The sequence below is a fragment of the Misgurnus anguillicaudatus genome, chromosome 8 (assembly GCF_027580225.2).
Source record: "Misgurnus anguillicaudatus chromosome 8, ASM2758022v2, whole genome shotgun sequence".
Taxonomy (NCBI): Eukaryota; Metazoa; Chordata; class Actinopteri; order Cypriniformes; family Cobitidae; genus Misgurnus; species Misgurnus anguillicaudatus.
In genome coordinates, this window is record NC_073344.2 from 9,291,708 (window position 1) to 9,312,526 (window position 20,819).

Here is a 20,819-nt window from a genome sequence, read left to right on the forward strand (position 1 = left end):
GCATTGGTGATATTTACGCTGGGGATGTCCCCACCACTTTTTGAAAGCATTTGGTTAAAATGTTCTGAAAAATCAAGCGATGCTTAAGACTGGTTTTGTGGTCTAGTGTCACATATGTTTTGTTGTATGCTTATGGTGTGTTTTCTTGTACATATGTTATGAAATCCATTGTAATAATTTATTAAACGCGCTGCTGTTTTCTACGGTATGGTGCTTTGGCATTGTTCGGTTGAGCTGGTGTTGCAGGGACTGTTACATGTGTGATGTGTGCATTCGACATTGTTGAGGGTTTATAAATTTATGCTGAGTATTTTCTTGTTGTTGACTGGCCTACGCTATGCCCATTTTTGATGCGCGTTATTCAATATTTTTCCCGTCCTGCAGTAATGTTTTTATAAGATCTTTTGTCCCCACCACTTTTCAACACAAACTGACGCCCCTGTTGTGTAGCATTACCATGTCAGTGTATTGATTCATTGTCCCTTAATGGTTTGCAAGAGACATTTAATACACTTATAATTAATATTAAATAAAGTAAGCGTATTTAACCAAGACGTATGCTATTTAATAAACTTAGCGTGTTCATCTGTCAATACGAAACGCGACTTGGCCATTCTAATTAGTGATCGGAAGAACGCGTATCGATCAAAGTTACTGTAAAATATGCACGCATGTCCATTTAAACTCAATTTTGGTCAAATGTGGATTATATCATGACACTGGCAAGAATATGGTTACATGTAAATATGCCGTACCAAGTATGACAACGCTACATTCAACTGCTTTTGATATACGGTGTTTTTTTCACTTTCTGAAAAGTTACCGTTTTGGACATACGTGAGTTTCATCAGGCAGCGACGATATATTCCTGCTCAACTATAAGAAATCACCGGTAACCTGACAGCTAAATACTTGGTCTAGAAACCTGCTTGTGACCCAGATTAGATTTAAATATAGCCATCATGTTTTATTTAACATATTTTCAGAGTACTTCCAATTTTGCAGCTAAGTAGATCCCCTGCTCCTCTATGACTGAAATGAAGTTGTATTTACATCCTCTATGTCTCTGAAATTTTTTTTTCTTTCCTCATGTCCCACATGACTGTGACAACTCAGTTCATTACTGGAAGGCAAACAAGGACGTTGCTTTTCTAGTCACTACAGTATTTCATTCTCAGGTGCTAGCTAACTTTCTGACAAACACAACCTTCGAGGGATGTCAAAAGTACTGGGACTTTCTACAATATCAGTAGTGGCAAGTACAGGCTGAATTTGTATTCTGTTCAATATTCAATATTCTGATGGCAGAATATTTTGAATGCTCATTTGCACAGTGAAGATTTAAAGCAATTTTAACTTAAAATATTTTTTTACGTTTTTATTTTTATGATGTTTATTTTTAAATAATAGTAAATATTTTTATTTATTTAAGCAGATATTTGCTATTATTTAAAGGGACAAGTGAAATTTTCCCTCATCTAGTGGTGAAATTGTATTTTGCATTCAAACGAATAGTGCTCTCTAGCGCCTTGTTTTTCCAAACGCGTGTTGCAACTAGGTAGCCGCTATGTAAGCGCCTTGTGAATGTGTTAGCATTTAGCCTAGCCCCATTCATTCCTATGGCTCCAAACAAGGATGAATTTTGGAGCCACCAAAAGACTGTTACCATTTAAAGACTGTTACATGAGTAGTTACAAGAGTAAGCATGATGGCAGAAAATAAAACTTTTGTTTGGAGCCATAGCAATGAATTGGGCTAGACTATATGCTAACACATTCAAGAAGTGCTGTAACAAAGATTAAAAGTGCACGCATTGAAAAAAGATAGGTATTTATTAATTCATCTAAGTTGAGGTAAGAACATGGTAAAATATAAAAAAACTGTGGTGTATTCCTTTGAGGAAACTGGCAGCAAGAATAAAAAATATTAATTGGTGTTGCAGACTACAACATTTTTTTACCGTCACAATGATAACATCTTCAATTCACACTATTACTAAACCTTTCGCTTCATCTAACATAACCTTACAAACATACACACACAAACTTACGCAAATTCAAACTATACTTCATACAAATGACTGCACACTAGAAGGAACCTCGTTTGTCTTGATGAAAGAAAACCACTACAGTATTTTCCCAAATAATAAAACAACCTCTAAGGAAGACGACAATGAATGAGCTCTTGTAACTGAAAACAAACACAGGACAGGAAAATGAAAATTCAATGAGAAAGAAAAAGAAAGACTAATCCTAAGAGAGATGGTAACACATCATACCCAAAAGAATAAAAGTGCCAGCAAGCAGCTCCAAACACAGAGAAACAACACACAGTGAAAAGCAAAGGATAGACACAAACAGAGCCATCGAGGCAAGGAGCCCATGAACCTGCTATGTACAGCAGAAGAGAGCCAGATACACAGAGAGACAAAAGGAGTGCCGGTGCTCATTACAAGGAGCTGAAGGAGAAAACGGTTATGCGAGGGTCGACGGAGGTCTGGCTCCCCAGGGACGACACCACACGAGAGGCAGGCGATCAAAAACCGCCCCCAACTGTGCGAACAGACAGACACGCTACGAACATACTGCAATTTTGCCGTGCATTTGATTAATGCCTACTGAGAGAGGTGCTACAGCAGAGACCAGAAGCTTCTCAACCACCAGACAAAAGAGAATGAACGAAGCGGAGACAAAAGCAAACGAATGAAAAACAGAAATAGAAAAAAAAAGAGGTGACAGTTATTGTTTCATTTTGGGTGAGAAATGTCAGTTTTATGTAAAGCAAAGGGGGATAGTGTGCTCATTTCTCCAAATGTGTTGCGTTGTAAAAAAAACAGTTTGGAAACAGTATCAAGCCTATAGCCAAGTCTGTGCTGGGGGTGTCTAGACACTAAGCTGGTATCCTATTCTTCACCCACAAACCAATAAAGGCCAACCTAATAGCCAAATTTTACTGCCACACCAAATTTTGTAAACAATGCTGCCTTGATTTATTGTTGGAATATTTTAACAAAGGCAAGCTTCTTAATGCTGCTATACGGTTATTTGTCCTTTTTATATGATTTAAATAAAAACAGTTAGGGACCTCTTTTATGGGGGGGGGGTCTTAAGCTATTTAACACTTATTAACACTGTTTAAGTGTCCAAAAAGCAGCTGGATGTATGCCAAATGCACTTCGCCAGGTTTTTTTTTAGAAAATAGAATATTCATACATATTTCTTTTATGGCCAATTTTAGTGCAGGAAGTACAGTGGAAGTCCTTATATGGGCACTTAAACAGGAATAGCGTACGAACACACCAAGAGCTGACACGAAATTAACGCCACCTAAGAAGTGTGTTGTTGTTTGTGAGGAAAATTTAAGCTTGTTTAGCTTCTCAATGAACCCAGCATTATGGAAACAATGGGTATAGTGTTTGGTTAACGCTGGATTACGTTGAAATGGGGTGGTCCCAACAGGGTCATAAGCTCTGTTGGGGAAAGTTGCTTTTAAAAGTAATGCATTACAATATTAAGTTACTCCCCAAAAAAGTAACTAATTGTGTGTGTTAGTTACTTTTCATGGAAAGTAATGCTTACGTTACTTTTAAGTTACTTTTGCGTTACTTTTTCTTACTTGGCTGAGGCTTGATCTCTTTCAGGCCTTGCAGGTGTTTTTATGATCGCAAAAATGTAAAGCCTGCCATCTCTGTTTCTGACTCAAACTATTCCCGCTCATGTGCACAGAGTGCGTAATTCAACGTTAATATGTTCAGTTTAATTCAGTACATTATTTTATTTTTAAATTGAATTAATTAAACTGAAAAGTAACTTAAATATTAATGTGTACATCTATAAAGTAATGCGTTACTTTACTCGTTACTTTAGAAAAGTAATATTATTACGTAATGAGCGTTACATGTAGAGCGTTACATGTAATGCGTTACCCCAACATTGATCATAAGTCACAGGCAGTAAGTCAAACTGCATCAAAAGTGTGTTTTGTTGGCAATCAGCGCATAAGTGCATATAATGTAAATGATTCAAACCAAGCGTGCCGCACAAGCCCTGAAAAGTGAACCCAAACAGTCTTGATCGCCCCCCAGTGACTGGTCCTAGTATAGGTCATAAACCCCGCCTCCCTCATGTTATTCAATGGGACTTGAGACCAACTATTTTAATTACACTTCAATTATCTTTTTTCCGAAGCTGGTTTCTGTCATTTACTGTAGTTTTGTATCAGTGTACGTTTTTCAAATAAGTTCGTTTTAGTTAGTTACTTAATGCTATAAAACGGTGGTATTACGTCATGATTGACAGCTGTGTTATGCGCATTCTGCGAGAGCAAGGGCGGGGCCTTGCTTTCGCGGCTTTACTTTCTGCTCACTACTGCGCAGGACTGGTCCCGAAATTGCTACTGCGCAGACTCAAGACCCAAGATGTCAGCACCGTATCGGGACACTGACGGCTTCACTTTTCACCAATGGAAGAGAGCGAAGGGGCGTCGTCCATCTTTTTTACAGTCTATGATATGAACATGTACTGAATCATAAGTTATCCAGAGATGATGATGTTTTGTGGGTGTGGCTTGCTCATGACTCGCTCCGCCCACGGTACAACTACAGGAGCTCGGAATTATTCAGAAAGATGCGGCACAGCTAATCTGTTGTTTTTATAAATCTAATAAAGGCTCTTTGGATATTTAAAGGATGTAATACTACTCTATAGGTACTCGAGATTAACACGAGATAAGCAGAAACATTGTGTGTTATGGGAGCTTTAAATAAAGTCTTATCTTATAGTCAACATGAAATCAATAGTCACCTTATGCACTGGACTATTTTGTAATGCTTATTCTCACACAGAGGACAAAATGTGAGCTTTAATAAAACCTTTAAAATTTAAGAGAATGGAGGCATATAAGTTGCAGACGAACAATATCATTGGAATCAATTTTGTGCTGACTTTAGGCCTTTGACTTTTCCATTGTTTCTAATCTGTGATTATTCAAGAAACAGCATTTTAAATCCATTTGTCATTGATTGAATGTCTTCTACTGTCTATCGTAATGGCTTATCTCAAAGACAAGGGGGACAACACTGATTAAGCCCGCTCACAGGACAGAATTCATTACCGCTAAGTAATACTGTCTGCCATGAATCCACCAACCCAGGTCTGGGTTTCGGTGTGTGCGTTTCTAATCTAAACCAGAAAGAGAGTCCACTCACTTTCTGGCATTACCCCACTTTCTCCTTTACCCCTCCTCTATTTAGTGTAAAACGATGAGCTCATACTTTCACATTGCTCGCATTGCTCGCTCTTAATGCATTTATCTAAGTCTCTGACAGGAGGATGAGACGGCCTTGGCTCACTACCCTAGCAGGAGCATTGAGAACTGGGTAATGGACAACATTGTGTGGCTTTAAACCCCTGCTGCTCTAAAGTCAAGGTTCATTTAGAGATCGAACCAGTCTGGGATGAAACAAAATGCTTATGGGGCAAACAAAACAGCCAAAAGTACATGGTACAATAAATGAAAAGAATGTAAACAGAATGACTGATACAAAAGATTGCAATTCTACTGAAAAGTAGAGATAGGCAAGAGTACTTGAATCAGTAATAATACGATAATACAAATGACATGATTTATGTGATTTTAGTGATACTGGACTAATAGAAATGGGCTTGTTTAAAAAGAAGAACGAATGTCATGACAAACTCTTTTATTTTATCTTTGTGAATCCTTGATTTGCCAATACTATTGGCAGACTTCCACATTGCCTTATCAAATGTAATGGGAAATGGACAGCTATGCTTATATCACAGTACATCACCAACACACATCTCATATTACAAAAAACTTGCAAAACAAGTTTCAGTTCGCTTGTTAAGGTTGTACTAAATAACTAGAGTCAAAAATGTCCACCTTTGCTTTAAAGTGTACTGTTATAAGGACGGACAAAACTAGGACAACCAAAATCTCTGCAGTCTGAATGACCTTACAGAGGTCCCGTACACACTGCATATTAATTCGGTTGTCACTTCACCTTTTAATGCTTAATCCTGTTCTGTACACACGCAGTTCAGTAATTTACGGGACTCACAACCGCATTCTACAACCGAATTAACTCCCGCAAAATGCAGGTAGTGACAACCGAATTTACAGAAACTCTGCACAGTGTGTAGTACATAACCGAACTGAACAACTAGTAGTTAATCAAGTGTTTAAACGTTCATCATAAACAGGACAGGTCTCTCTTCTGAAAAAAAAAATGCTTAGAAGAGGAAAAAGTCTTCTGTATGCGCGGTTTAAAAAATGACACAAGAGGCACAAGCGTTTGCTGACTAGTGTTGCCAGATCTTGCACTAAAAAAACAGCAAACAAGAAAAATCCAATAATAAACCGAAATAAATCTAAATGCTTTACCTCAAAGATCAAAATATTGGGACCGACAACCTCACACTTTATTAACACCAAAAACTTGATTGCTCCATGAGCCAAAAGCCATAAACGGTTAAGGGCCAAAACGGTATTTACGTACAAAAAAGACGAGGACCTGGCAACACTGCAAGACCGCGCGCTCCGTGCTGTGAAGCAGCCTCACAAAAGCGTAAAATACACAACGCCAAGATGGAGGTTTATTGCAAAATACAATGCTGTTATTATTTTGGTCAAAGCTGTGAGTGATAAGCACGCGAGACGGCAGAACGTTGTTATGGTTATTTCTGTGTCAATCATCACATTTTCGGGAGTGAGTCTTGTTCCGTACAGACATGAAACGAACATTTAGGGGATTCACTCCCGCATTTAAATGCGGTTGTCACTCCCGAAAGTTTGCAGTTTGTACGAGACCAGAGTGAGCTTACTTCAATCAAAATGCAGAACACAAGAGCAATTTGACTTTACAGTGCTGGGGTTAATTCAAATTTCATGCAGGCCAATTTTCTTCTTTCTCCTTATCTTATTAGGTTCATTGTGTTGTAAACACAATATTCTCTTAGGGCCTGAGTTACTAAACAGGGCAAATTAGCATGAGAGTGTAATTCTCCAAAAAAGCACCAATGGGAGTGATTTACTGACAAGCCACATGTTAACGAACAGAGGCGCAACATTGCATTTCCATAATGACCAATGCAATCTACCAAAAGCAGCACAAATTGGTTTAGGGCGTTAAATATTTGCGCAAATACCAGTAAATTGACAAGCGCAAACCTTAGTCGCTTTGCGTGACTAATTTAAATATGCTCCATCCATAAATTTTGCATCAGAAAGCTCCAACAAATGTATTTGGTCAGTCAGAAAAATAACTATGTCCATGCCTTTTTAGTGCAAATTTTTTACTGTGTGTCTTTGTAAATCCTGAAAGTACAATATTTTCCTGACAATAAGTCACCACAGAGCAAGGTTATTTTCGTAAACGAAAACTGAAACTAAGACTAAAACTATCAGCTAAAAAACATTTTCGTTAACTGAAATAAAATTAAAAATTCATAATAAATGAAAAACTAAAACGAAACGAAACGAGCAACATTTATTGAAAAACTAACTGAAATAAAATAATAATTATCAAAAATAAGTATTTGTTTTCGTAATTAATAAGCTCTCATCCCGTGGCGGAAAATCTGAACAGGCTTTATAATAGACCCCTTAATCGCCTACGTCACTGTGACGTCACCTCTCTAGCTGGAGGCAAAACACTCATAGCAGGCGCACTAAAAGTTTGAGGTTTTGACTTTAAAATGTCGTCGTCTTGTGTTTTTGGATGCCAAAACAGAAGTAACCGCACTTTTCGTTCAAAACTAAAGTTTTACCGGATCCCGGCAGACATTCCTTCACAGAAATAAAGAAGACAATTGTGGTTGAATGGACGGAGACGATCGCAATAATGCTCGTGTTTGCAGTACTTCATATCAGGTAAAATAATCTATGCATATGTATTGGTGTGTTGGTCTTATCTAGTACAAATCAGAAAGTTTCTGTTTTATATGTGATGATAAGTCAACCGTCAGTGCACTAGCTAGCTTAAAATGTTAAACAAACATGCAGCGATAGATGTGTGTGCCATCCTTTGAATGATCTCTTAAAATAAACCCCATTGCTAATCATAGTTAGCCCAGCGATAGGTTACATTAGACAATAAGCCTTGACAAAATTCCACAAACCAGCCGAAAATACTTCATATGTAGGAAATATCCAAAACCTGGTTAAAATGTTTCCAATGGGAACAAGATACAAGAACTAACTGTTACAGAGTTAATTTACAAAAATAGCTGTCACGCAGAGTCAGTAACTTTACATATTTGGACAGTTCCGAACCTTCTTCTGCATGTATGTTTAATAAATCCCTAAAACGTCCTGGCTTAAGCTTGTCAGCATTGCGTCCGCGCCTCTTTTTGCCTCTAACTAATCCCCGCCCACCCGGAGACGTTGCAATGTTTACAAACTTTTAAGGAGTCTTTACTTGTAGATGGCGCTTTATGAATGTGAGGTTAGCTGAGGCTGACAGCAACCTCAGTTAACTAATAAATATGTCAGACAGTCTAGCTGCTGTTAGCTGCTAAACTATAATTACTAAAACTATAACTGAAACTAAATAAAATAAAAACTAAATAGAAATGTGTTTGCAAAATAAAAACTAAACTAAAACTAACAAAACCATTCATGAAACTAACTAAAACTAAACTTAAATTTAAAGCAAAATTGAAAACGATACTAAAATAAAAACTAATTTAAAAAAGCAAAACTATAATAACCTTGCCACAGAGTATAAGTCGTATCAGTCAAAAATGCGTTTTGAAGAGGGAAAAACATATACGAGTCATACTGGACTATACACCGTGCTTATTTAGAAAATGATTTCACAAAATCCAAGTCGAAGAACAGACATTTAACCTGGAAGGGCAAGTTATTCAACTAAACAATAGCACAAAATAGCAGGCTGAATAGGTGTCTATACATGCTAAAGTAACATAAAAAGTCATATAATAGCATACAGAACATACCTGGAGGGGCTATCATTTGTTAAATATAATGTTATTAAAATACATAAAATGTATTATTTGTGTTACATTTGTAATATTAAACTGTACCATGTCCAAATAATTTGCAGCATCTGGGTTAATGTGTGTTATTAGTTTTGAGGGGTTGTTAGCTGGGAATAACAAACCTGCAAATGTCACGAATGGCCAATCAGAATCAAACATTCCAATGAGCCGTGTAATAATATTATTTAACATTATGGCTTACTGTAAACTGTGGTGAAAAGTTGTACAAATCATTGCACTGTATGTCATACTGTGTATGGTTATGTATGTGACAAATAAAACTTGAAGCAAAGTGGGGCTGAGGATATGTACAATCTGCAATGGAAAACATTGTGTACATCAATTCTACACAACCATTCTCAGTGCATAGTAAAATGTTGATGATCTAAGAACAGCAGGGAAGCATACGTTATGACATCAGCTTATTTTTTGGAATGACACGGTATTAAATGAGTGCGGTGAGTGAGTATGTACATGCAAATCTCTCTTATGGTGGAACTAATGCTGGTCTAATGCACTGCTGAGCCATAAGAAACTTTACCTCTGGCTTCTCAGTAAGCAGCTGTTCTGGTCAGAGTATGGTCTCGAGTTGCTCAATATCCACAATTATTGATTCCACTGTGCGAAAATACAACACTGTCTAGTGCTATGTCAGCAATCACAAAGTATCAGTTGTACTTTTCAGTTGACACTGAAAGGAAGTAAATTTTAAGGTGATTTTTATGATGAATCTCCTGAGCTGAGATGTAGAAGAGTGCAATTAAAGGGACACTTCACCCATTTGCATTAAGCTTCGTATCGTTAGAACCCCAGTCATGTTTTTGAATGGTCGTGCATCATTTCCTTAGTTGCCACTGAGACAGGAGAAATACAGATTTCAGTGTTGCACTTTCACCTTTCAATGATGTAAAAATCATCATTTTGCATCATTGAAAGAAGGAAGTCCAATATCTTTGTTGAGGGCGTGAGACTACAAACACCCCTTTTCTTGGCAAATAGGCACCAAATTCGAAATGTATGTTACATTTCGACTACAAATATGACGCAATTTTAATTAAGATTAATGTTTCTATGGGTGAAATGCTCCTTTAAAGGGGCGGTTTCCCAGACAGGTCATCTCCTAGTCCCATACTAAAATGCATGTTTCAGCTGCCTTAATTATAAAGCTCCCGTTCTGTCTGTGATTTTGAAGCTTTGATTGTGTTTATAATGGGCAATATAACATGTGTTCATGTTTCACGTGTAAAAAAACGCGGTATTTTCCACACAATTTACTTATCTGTATAGCGCTGTTTTCACTGTCCTCAAAACAGGCTGATGTCTTCCTTGTTATGTGAAGTCCCTCCTTCAGAAATACGTATCGAGTTCTGATTGCGTAGTTTGTTTAGTGTGCTGTGATTCGATAGCAGCTTAGCTTAGCAGAGCCGTTTGAGCCAAAGCTGGTGACTGACGAGTTCCTGTGGGCGGAGTTTAGTCAACAAACTGTTTTACTGATGTCATTAAAGCAGGAAATAGAGGGCTGTAGTCCAAACCTGCCGTTCGTTGTAGGCTTTTAAAGAGGAATTCTATTGAAGAAAATATATCGCCTGGCAGTGAACTTTGAGCTTTATCATTTTACAGGTTTATTTATGCTATTATAGCAACATTACACACTAACTAGGGTTTAAAAAATGGTATCAGGAAGAACGTGACCTTTAAAAACATTTTGTACTGACATATCTCGTACAAATATCTTTCTTAAAATATATCAGTGTCATGTTTTGTCACAAGATGCATACCGCAGTATTGTTTTTTGAAAGGTTTGTTTATAAAAACTACCTAAATGTCTTCATATAATTAAAGGTCTCATTCTTTCTGTGTTTTTGAAGCTTTGATTGTGTTTGCAGTGTGCAATATAGCGTGTTCATGTTTCAAGTGTAAAAAAAACGTGGTATTTTTAAAAAAAATTACTTATCTGTATACCACTGCTTTCACTGTTCTAAAAACGGGCTGATATCTTCCTTGTTCTATGAAGTCCCTTCTTCAGAAATACATAAGAGTACTGATTGTGTAGTTTGTTTAGTGTGTTGTGATTCGATAGCAGCTTAGCTTAGCAAAGCCGTTTGAGCTAAAGCTGGTGACTGACGTATTCCTGTGGGCGGGGTTTAGTAAAAAATGACGTTAAATGACATTATATTGACGTCATTCTCCCGGGAAGTAGAGGGCTGTAGTCCAAACCGGCCGTTTGCTGCTTTGAATGGCGAAGTCTGTTAAATAAAATATATCGTCTGGCAGTGAACTTTGAGATTTATCATTTTACAGGATTATTTATGCTATTTTCTAACAGCAACATTACACACTAACTAAAGTTTGAAAATTGGGATCAGGAAAAACGTGACCTTTAAATCTAAACTCGGTCTGGGAAACTGCCCAAGAGTGATCTTGTATCTTTTAATACATATCTTAGAGATGTTTCATTGCATTGGAAACTATGACTCGGCTGAAAAATCCACATAGTAGTGGAAATGTTTTTCACAGCTTAACATTTTGCACAACGCTGTTTATGCAAGATATCTCATTTTGAAAAATAACAAACAGTCATCGACTAAACAAAGAAGATCGGTATTATTATTCTAGTATGGAGACCATGCACAGAACTGAAATCCATCGCCTCAGCTTTTTTAAAAACAAAAGAGAAATATCCTCGTACAGGACTAGTTTTCCCAAATGAATTTGTGCTTCAGAGATGTACTTTGTGATAATAATCTCATACGAATAAAACATGCCTGAACTTTTTACACACAACTTTGGTAGAAATGAGAAAAAAAAATACCTGCTGTTTTTTTGACAAGCTCAGGGGAAATCTAACGCTTACAAATCGATCCAGTCCAGATTTGGATAAGAAGAGAAGAAACCGCAGAGTCAGAAGACAGAATAACTGACATCAGTAAATGCTGCAAGTAAATCATGTAGCCAATTACCATACAAATAAGGACTGTACTATACTTTATTTTACTTTCACAGCACTTTTCCCAATTCATTCAAGGTTTTTGAGAATTGTAAATTTGTAAAATTTCTTGTTGTGCTTCTATTATCACATTTTCAAAAGATTTCATCCAAAGCAGGGTATATGACCTTTAATAATGTCCACATCCACTCCTACAATAATTACAAAAATCCCAGTACATGAAGTACATGAAACCACAGCTGCACATTATTAATATGCATGTTATTAACTGTAAATCAAACATTGTATAGAAAACCAGTCAAGTCTGAGTATTGCCAAAGGCTTCACAAAAAATCTGGGCTAATTACAGAGGGATTTAGGAAAGACTAATGCACTTGACAAACCAACCTTACCTTTCTATGAACAGACACCATTACTGTATTTTTTTATATTAACAGTTCACACAACAGTTTTTCAGTCAACCACTATCTGCCTAGCCTCAGATGAAGTCAGTATTGATTGCTTGAGAAAACACAGACGGACTCCATACCAATTCTGTGAGCGCCTGCAGGCTAACAGTCTTCGGTTCTGCTTGTAGGATCCTAAAGCAGGGCATGAATGCTAGCTTCCAGCATACACTCCTAAGACTCTTCACACTACCTTTATATGAATAACTGTGTCAGACTGAGACAAATATAACAAGTATTTACTACTTAAGTATTTACTTTTAATCTGCTAAAGTAAAAGCAGTTTACTTGATACGCCGTTTTTGCTCACAGGGCTCAGATACAATAATTCCTTGCTGAATTAAAACCATTAGCATCAACACTTGTACACAACCAGAAGACACAATTAAAACAATTAAAAGATTGTGAAGAAGGTGGATATTTATTACCCAAGTTTTCTGCATGCTGAGAATTTCACACATTGGTGCCCATTCCGTGTAGGCAGGAAGATCTAAACTGACCGTTAGGGGCCATGTTTATTTTTTCATTACCAATGAGAAAACTATAAACCACAAAAAATGTACTCAGGCTATTTTATTTAATGAAATTCATTGAGTCTGAGAGATCCACATATGGTACTGGTACTATTAAAATAAACAACTATGCTATGTATTGCATTCATTTTGCTGTGGCATCAAAATTATTCAGAATCATAAAAGTTCACTGGTTGTGGTATCAATTATGTTATTGTGACAACACCGGTGGATACATCCAGTTGGAAATTGCTCGTCGGGGCCCGCAGCTGACAAAAGATGAACATAAAGTGGGTCACTGCACCAGACCAGCGTGATTAATAAAAAAGCAAGGTGAGCCAAAAACACACCATTACCAGCAAAACCACCCCCTAAAGAGCTCATTCCCCAAAAGCTGCACCCTCTCCATCACCTCCTCCCTTTTTTTCCCCGATTCAATACAGCCTGCAGGTACAATCTCCCGATGTCTGAAATCCTCGTCTACAAACGCACCAGGGCATAAGAACAATTTAACACTCTAACCTGTCAGAAAATGGGAGAAACTAAAAGATGAAGAGCCCTGTGGCACCTTCTCACTCCACTCCTCCAGAGCTCATCTTCACCGGCAGACCAAAGTCCCTGATGACCAACACCTCTATCTTCAGCCAATCAAAACAGTAACAAAGAGAACTAAGACCTGAAAGTTCATGCCTTAACAAAGGGTGCAGCTGACCAATTAACTGCCTAAAACGAATTTTGGGTGACATGGTGATATGATCTAATCTAGCCCACAGGAAGCATGTTAAAGAACAATGAGGTTTTAAGAGCGCTTTTTATTCAAGACATGATTTAAGTGTTTGCGTGTCTACATTTAGTATATCTTAAGAATAATCTTAATGACACAGATAAACCTATATATTTCTGTGACAAGCAAAATATCATACAAAATTCCTATCCCTGAAAAGGGCTAAAACATAAATAAACCTACAATTAAGTAATGCTATAAATATTTTTATAGGATGTTGCTATTTTAAGGCAACAAAAAAGTTTTTGTTATTTAATAAGCGCATTAGTAATATGCGACTATAAACGGGACGACAATGTTATTGTTACCCCCATTATTGCATGTTACGCCAAAGACACACCCATTACTCATTACGAGAATAGGAACAACCCTTTAAGACCCTTTTTCCCGTCGTTAAATTCGCAAAAGTGGATTCGGACATGCCCAAAAATCGGCCAATTAATCGGCCCGGCCGATGAATCGGTCGACCTCTAGTAATAACTCATTTATTCATTTGTTCATTTTTTACTCATTTATTACAAATCATATGATTGGCGGACAAAAAGCAAGGGTAACACTGTCATGACCACAACCTTCTTAAAACTGATGTCATTAACTCTTTCCCCGCCAGCGTTTTTAAAAAAAAGTTGCCAGCCAGCGCCAGCGTTTTTCATGATTTTCACCAAAGTTTAATGCCTTCCAGAAAATGTTCTTCTTTAAATATATAAACATACAAAATATCAAATGAAAGAACAGACCCTCTGCTTTCAAACAAAAAAAACGTTTCATACTACCTTCAGTGGTTCTTTTGTAATCAGCTTTTGAATATGGGTAGGTTTCTGCAAAAACACCACATTTTGAGCAAAAAGCAGAGATAATTCAATTTTTGTGACGGACTTTTCATAGAGATCCCATTCAGAGCGATCTTTAAAACAGACACGGACATGCAGCCGCTTGCCATAGGGCAATACTTCCGGGTTTAAAAAGTTGCGGAACCACCTGGTGGATAATAGCGGTATTGCAGAAAGACGGAAGATCTCGTCATTGGCGGGGAAGCGTTTTCTCTTAATTGACGAGATATCTCGTCAATGGCGGTGAAAGAGTTAATACGGGCGTGTCATTAAAGCCCACCGATCTTAAATTTCCTGCGTGCCAGGGAGCGGGATAAAACGCACTCGCTGGCTTTAACCCTCTGCGCGCTAACAACCTCTCTAGTGCAAGGAAATGTCAGAGCCTCGCGTATTACAAGCTCATGTGCGAGGAAGAGTCCAAATCATGCGCATTACAAGTTCAGGTGCTAGAAAGAGTCCATGCCACGCGCATTCAGGTCCGAGCAAGAGTCCAAGATGGACACATTTGGTCCAGGTGCGTGCGAGAAGGAATCGGTGCGTGTTACAAGCTTTTTGCGCAAAGTGAAGCCCACAAACCCTTGCAAACAAGGAAAAGCATGCAATGTGCATGTTAATGTAAAACTATGATGATGATAATAATAATAATAACTATCGCCAACTATTGTCATGAAAGCAGCTATTGGCGATATGTCTGACAATAGTCCAATACACAATACTATTGTCTAGCGCACAACCCTAGTTTCCAGCATGCTTTGCATTAGGACTGAACCTGTAGACACATTATATAGGCGTGGGCATCGGAAGCCAAACAAAATGTGGGTGGGTCTTAAACATTTACTGGAGTATATGAAGAGTTTCGTTGCAAAACGAGATAACCACCGTTTTTTTAATTTTCCAGAAATCTCGTTTTTTGGGTGTGCATTCCAATTAATATCAATTAAACTGCAGTTGGTTTGTTTTGATTTAAACCTTCATAACTTAAAAAATACAGCTAAGTAGCACCATATAACAATATAATAACATGATAACATAATAATAAACATGTTTTGACAAAAATGTTAAAAAATGGATTTATCTTGTTTTGCAACGAAACTCTTCATATGCCACTTTTTTCCAAAGTAGTGAAATCTTCAAAAACAATGGAGTTTAAATTATATGGATGCCAATAGAAGATGGCAAATGGAATGGATTTAAGGAATCAGCAGCGTGGAATGGATTTGACTGACTGCGCTCTGACAAGTGAACTGGCATATGCCGTATATACGCGCTAAATTAAAGACAAATTGGTCTTAAAAAGTGGGTGGGTCTTGTCCCACCCACATATAATGGTTCTGACGCCCATGTCTATATATTGGCATGTAAAGTTGGCACACTGTTTGGCAACAATAGACAGCCTAAACTTGTGCTTGAGCTTAGAAGAATTGCATATCTGAGATTTATTATTAATACAATTATTTAACACTTCTTTCCCATGGTAAAATCGCAGTAATTCATAGCTTTTCTTGAATAGCTGCACTGCCTTAGCAATTAGCACAAACAATTAAATAACCAGATTGCTATGGGCATGTGGAAAAGCACTGACACGTAAGAAAAGGCATTTAACAGGCTTGGACCTCAAGAGACCACTCAAATGCATTACGGAGATTTAGCCTCCCCCCTCAGCCTTTAACCTCTCCCCATAAACACTGCCAAATGTGGCTTTCCATAGCACTGTGTCTCACGACAGGCAGTTGTATTGGGTCCGGTCCCCATGTGACTTATTGTTCAGACCACTTTAGAGCATTAAGAAAATCCATGGCTTAAAGCCATAATGACCTATTCATCAGCGATCAGTCAATACATTTCCACAAAATATGGACCTTAACCAGAGCCCCCGTTCAAGATGTGTGTTTTGTTGCTCTAACTATGTTTAGTTTTAAGATATGAAGTTAAATGAGATGTTCCAGTAGGTGCACAATAAGCCTGCTGCTTCATTTCACTGTCCAGCTCTGGCAGACAGAAAGCCCTGTGGTGGATTTACAGAGGAATCACTGCACAATTCAACGAGCAGACACAACAGAGTTCAGCACAGCCACAACTAGCCCACAGGCAAAAACACAAAAGTAGACACAACTGAGAACGGTCTAAAAACACACTGTTACCCAGAATAAAAACAAACTGTGCATAGGCTGCTATTGATGCTTTGCAATGCAAACACAGAAGCACAAATAGCATCAACAACAACACTCCTCAGGGCACAACGCTACTTCAAAAGTAAAATGTCTTTCTAGTAAATGACACTTTATTGCAATCCTGCTTTGCTCCACTTCACAAGAGCCTTTCAAATATTATCCAAATTACAGCAGGACATTGTCATTTCTCTTTTCATCATGTCTACTAACATCATCCAAACTTAAAGCACAGAGGACAAGGAGCTGAATAACACAAACAAATTAAAACCTAAATCCTGCAGTGTATTGTGGGGTTAGTGTAACATATGACACTATAGATTTTATATATGGTATACACCCTGTATCTTTTGTTACTGTATTATATTAAAGCCATCTTTTTAGATTTTCTTGACATAGCTGTAGCAGATTTAAAACACATTTAAACTGTAAAATTACTGCAAAAAGCAAGAGAGAAGCCTGCACAGGAGGTGGGTGTGAAGAGAGCTGAAAATAAATTTGTTGATGGGTGTGATCATACTCACTCGGTTAGGTGATTATGTGTTAATGTGTGCCTATATATAAGTGAGTGTTTGTGTAAAGCCAGCCAGAGCCTGAATACCTTGAACTACTTTAAATCACACTAGGGTGATTCTCGCGAAATTAGACTTTTGAGGTGTCATGAAACATTTTGATAAAAAAGTAAATGCAAAGTAAGAGTATCAAAATAAGAAGCATAGTTACAAACATCTCTTCATGTACTATTTTGCACATGATTTCAAATGACATCATACACACCAATTTTGTTGTTTTTTCCACATTTAAGGGGGAAATTTTCATTACCGCAAAGTGTCCATAACTGGATTTGGGTACTATGACATGGAGGTATTTATAATTAAAAAATCTAAAAAATAAAAAGCTTCAGTGCATGTTATACTATAAACATTTAAATTAAAGAAACATGTGGTATTTGGTGATCATTGGTAAATGTAGAGACAATAATAAGGAATATAAATGTGTCCAAGAATTTTTTTTTCTCATCCTCCTCATCAATCATTGTTTAAGCCCTCAAGGAACTAACATTTAAAAAAAAATGTTGTAAGGAACATAATTGACTGTGACACTCAAGATGGCTACCAGGTTAGCAGTTCTTATTTTGGCTCTCCAGATAAAAGTTGAAATTTTTTTGTCATAGTACCTAGACAACTTTTTAGTACTCATTACCGAAACATGAGTTTGTAAATGTTTATATTTAATGTAATATCATGTTGCGATAATGATAATTTTTGATAAGGATAATCTAAAAAATTTAAATAATTCTATAGAAAATATTTTTTAAATCCTCTAAAAATAATGGTTATAGTAAGTTCAGACCTTAATCGTATATGTGCAAAAAAAAATTGCTTCAAGGGCTTTTTAAAAAATCTTATGCTGGACACCTTCTAAGTCTGAATTTCGTGGGAATCCCCCACTAGGGAAAGGTATGTGCATGATAACTGACCCAAATGAGCTGAATTTGCCCCAAGATGAGGGGTTGACAAACAAGAGTGGGAAATTCATGCTTTACTTGTTAAAGTTCCTGCATCCTGCTGCTAGAACTAAACTTATAACCAGGTTAGACTTTAACACTTTTTATACCTGTCCACATAATTTAATTTCACAAGACTTTTTTAAGATGTCAAATAAATCTTTGATGTCCCCAGAGTACGTATGTAAAGTTCTACCTCAAAATACCATATAGATAATTTATAATAGCATGTTAAAATTTCCAATTTGTAGGTGTAAGCAAAAATGTGTCGTTTTTGGGTGTGTCACTTTAAATGCAAATGAGCTGATCTCTGTACTAAATGGCAGTGCTGTGGTTGGATAGTGCAGATTAAGGGGTGGAATTATCCCCTTCTGACCTCACAAGGGGAGCCAAATTTCAATGACCTATTTTGTTCACATGTTTGAAAAGAATGGTTTACCAAAACTAAGTGACTGGGTTGTTGTTCTTTACATTTTCTAGGTTGACAGAAGCAGTGGGGACTCAATTATAGCACTTAAACATGTTAAAAGTTAGATTTTCATGATATGTGCCCCTTTAATCTGATTAACAAGTAAATATTGGTATCTATTTAAACTATGTGGCATCATGTCACAAAGATGACTATTGACAGCTCCTATAATATTCAAACAGGAAAAGGGACATGGCTGCTAGTAAGCAAATACTTTCAGGAATGAGGGACAGACAAGCAGATGTGACGAATTAAATTTGCTATTGGTGCAAAAATGCTGAATTCAACAACAAATTAACTTCCTTCTGGGGCACCACAATATGTTATCAGTAAAAGCCACGTTTTCTTGTTTGAAAAGTAACCATTTTGTAAACTAACGTGAACTAATGCGAGGTTCCTTGCTTACTGCAGTGCATAATGTAAGTAAATGTGCTGACACATTGCAGCAACAAGCAAGCAAGCTGACTCGGATGAAATCTTAGTATATAGTGAATCATAATAATAATTTAGTTCCATTTAAACCAAATTTAAATGAAATAATCCCAGGGAAAGTTTTAAACACACACACACAAAAACCCTTCCATAGGACTTTTTTAAGTGTTTCTAAGACAATGGATGTATTCATCCTTACCTGGAGGCCTCTTCGCCTTAATATACTGGAGTCGTCCATTGTCTTGTATCTGGGTGCTTACTTTAGTGAACTTGTTACACTTTTGTGCTAAAGGATAAAGTCCTGTCCCAAAGAATCAGCAGAATTCCATGCGAGGCACAAATGATATGATCAGCAACTATAGATTTGGGTTGATAATCCCCACTTTGCTGATGTCATACCCCACTGCATATGCAGAGGAAAACAGATGCGATCATCTTACAAGATTAGCAACCGACTGTCCCGCATGCTACAACTGTCTTGTAATGGTGCCGGAATCTCTGCAGAAATGAAAATGATACAGTCTGTGAATTGGCAGTATAGATTTTGTATTCCAGGAACTGAAAAATGAGACCAACAGTTCAAACCGGGGGCACATAAAGAGTCAATTGAGAGCAGAAGAGCATTTCACACATTTTTGTTCTGCTTCGGGCGACTCAGAAAAAGGAAAGCTTTCAGAACATGTCTCTGTATATTTCCTTCTCTTCCTAAAAGTGAGGAAGCCGTGACTCTTTACGAAACTCTTTTGTCATTCATCCGTCCCGAACAGGTGACCCTCCACCTGCACCAACATCAAACCTTTTCTCACCCACGACTCAAGGAAGCGTAACAGAGTTCTTTTCCAGTGCCTCTCCTTCACCTCGCTCCAACACTCTATCTCCAGAGATTCCCAGTTATCTTCATTTCTATGGAAACTACAGCCTCTGTGTAACCACTGGGCAGTTAATGATAAAAATGGCACGTCGGTGGATGAAAATAGAAAAATATTCAGGCCAGCACAGTCCTCCAGAGATGCAAAATGTGCACTACTTTAAACTGACCCACCAGTGAAGTTTATCCCTAGTGCAGACCCAGGCATCCATCCCCCTAACCGGTAATCGAAGTAAACAAGCAAGAGAGGCTTAGTGACAACCTCAAAAAGGAAGGGAGTTAGGCAGGCAGGGAATTTTTCAGCCTACGCTTTTGATATTATCTGGAAACAGTCAGGAGCAGCAGCAGGACAGCGCAGGCAAACGCTGCCCACTGACAGCACAAGACAAACAACAACTCCAGTCAGAGTCGCATGGCTGGATTCCATTCCCCTCGGCCGGGAGGCCTCCGTCTCTCATTCGCCAGGCAGGCGACAAAAGCCGTGCTGGCAGATCTGTCTTTTCAGTGGCAGGTGCAAACAGACGCCGCACTCACGCTGATTGCTTGTCTTTTTCTTAGCACATCTCCTCGGCTTCCTGAGCTCAGTCAGATGAACTGGACTCCAGCCAAGACTGGTCTTCTGAAAACAGCCGTGATCAAGGATAAAATAAACAATCCGTGCAGGAGGATGATGCAGAGAGAAGTGTCACTCCAAATTTCCCCATCTATTTGCCTGTCATAGCGTTTAAAACGGTCCGCTGTTTGTGAATGGGCTGCCAGCTGAAGAGGAGCCGCTACGGTAGGGTAACAATCCAATCACATTTAATCTTGTCTTTGGTGTGAAACATTTGCCA

The 20,819-nt window shown here is 37.8% G+C and overlaps 1 protein-coding gene across 4 annotated transcripts in view; it reads right to left on the reverse strand.

Annotated features, from left to right (window-relative positions):
- The window catches only part of mast2 (microtubule associated serine/threonine kinase 2), a 187,256-nt gene that overhangs the window by 87,514 nt on the left and 78,923 nt on the right, over window positions 1-20,819 (reverse strand). Inside the window, exon 1 of one of the 4 annotated variants that reach the window (XM_073870261.1) lies at window positions 19,318-20,587. The exons of the other annotated variants lie outside the window; for them this stretch is intronic. Within the exon in view, the coding sequence (XP_073726362.1) occupies window positions 19,318-19,356 (39 nt within the window). The 5' untranslated portion in view covers window positions 19,357-20,587. Of the gene's footprint in view, window positions 1-19,317; window positions 20,588-20,819 lie in introns of those variants that run through there. 4 annotated transcript variants of the gene reach the window in all.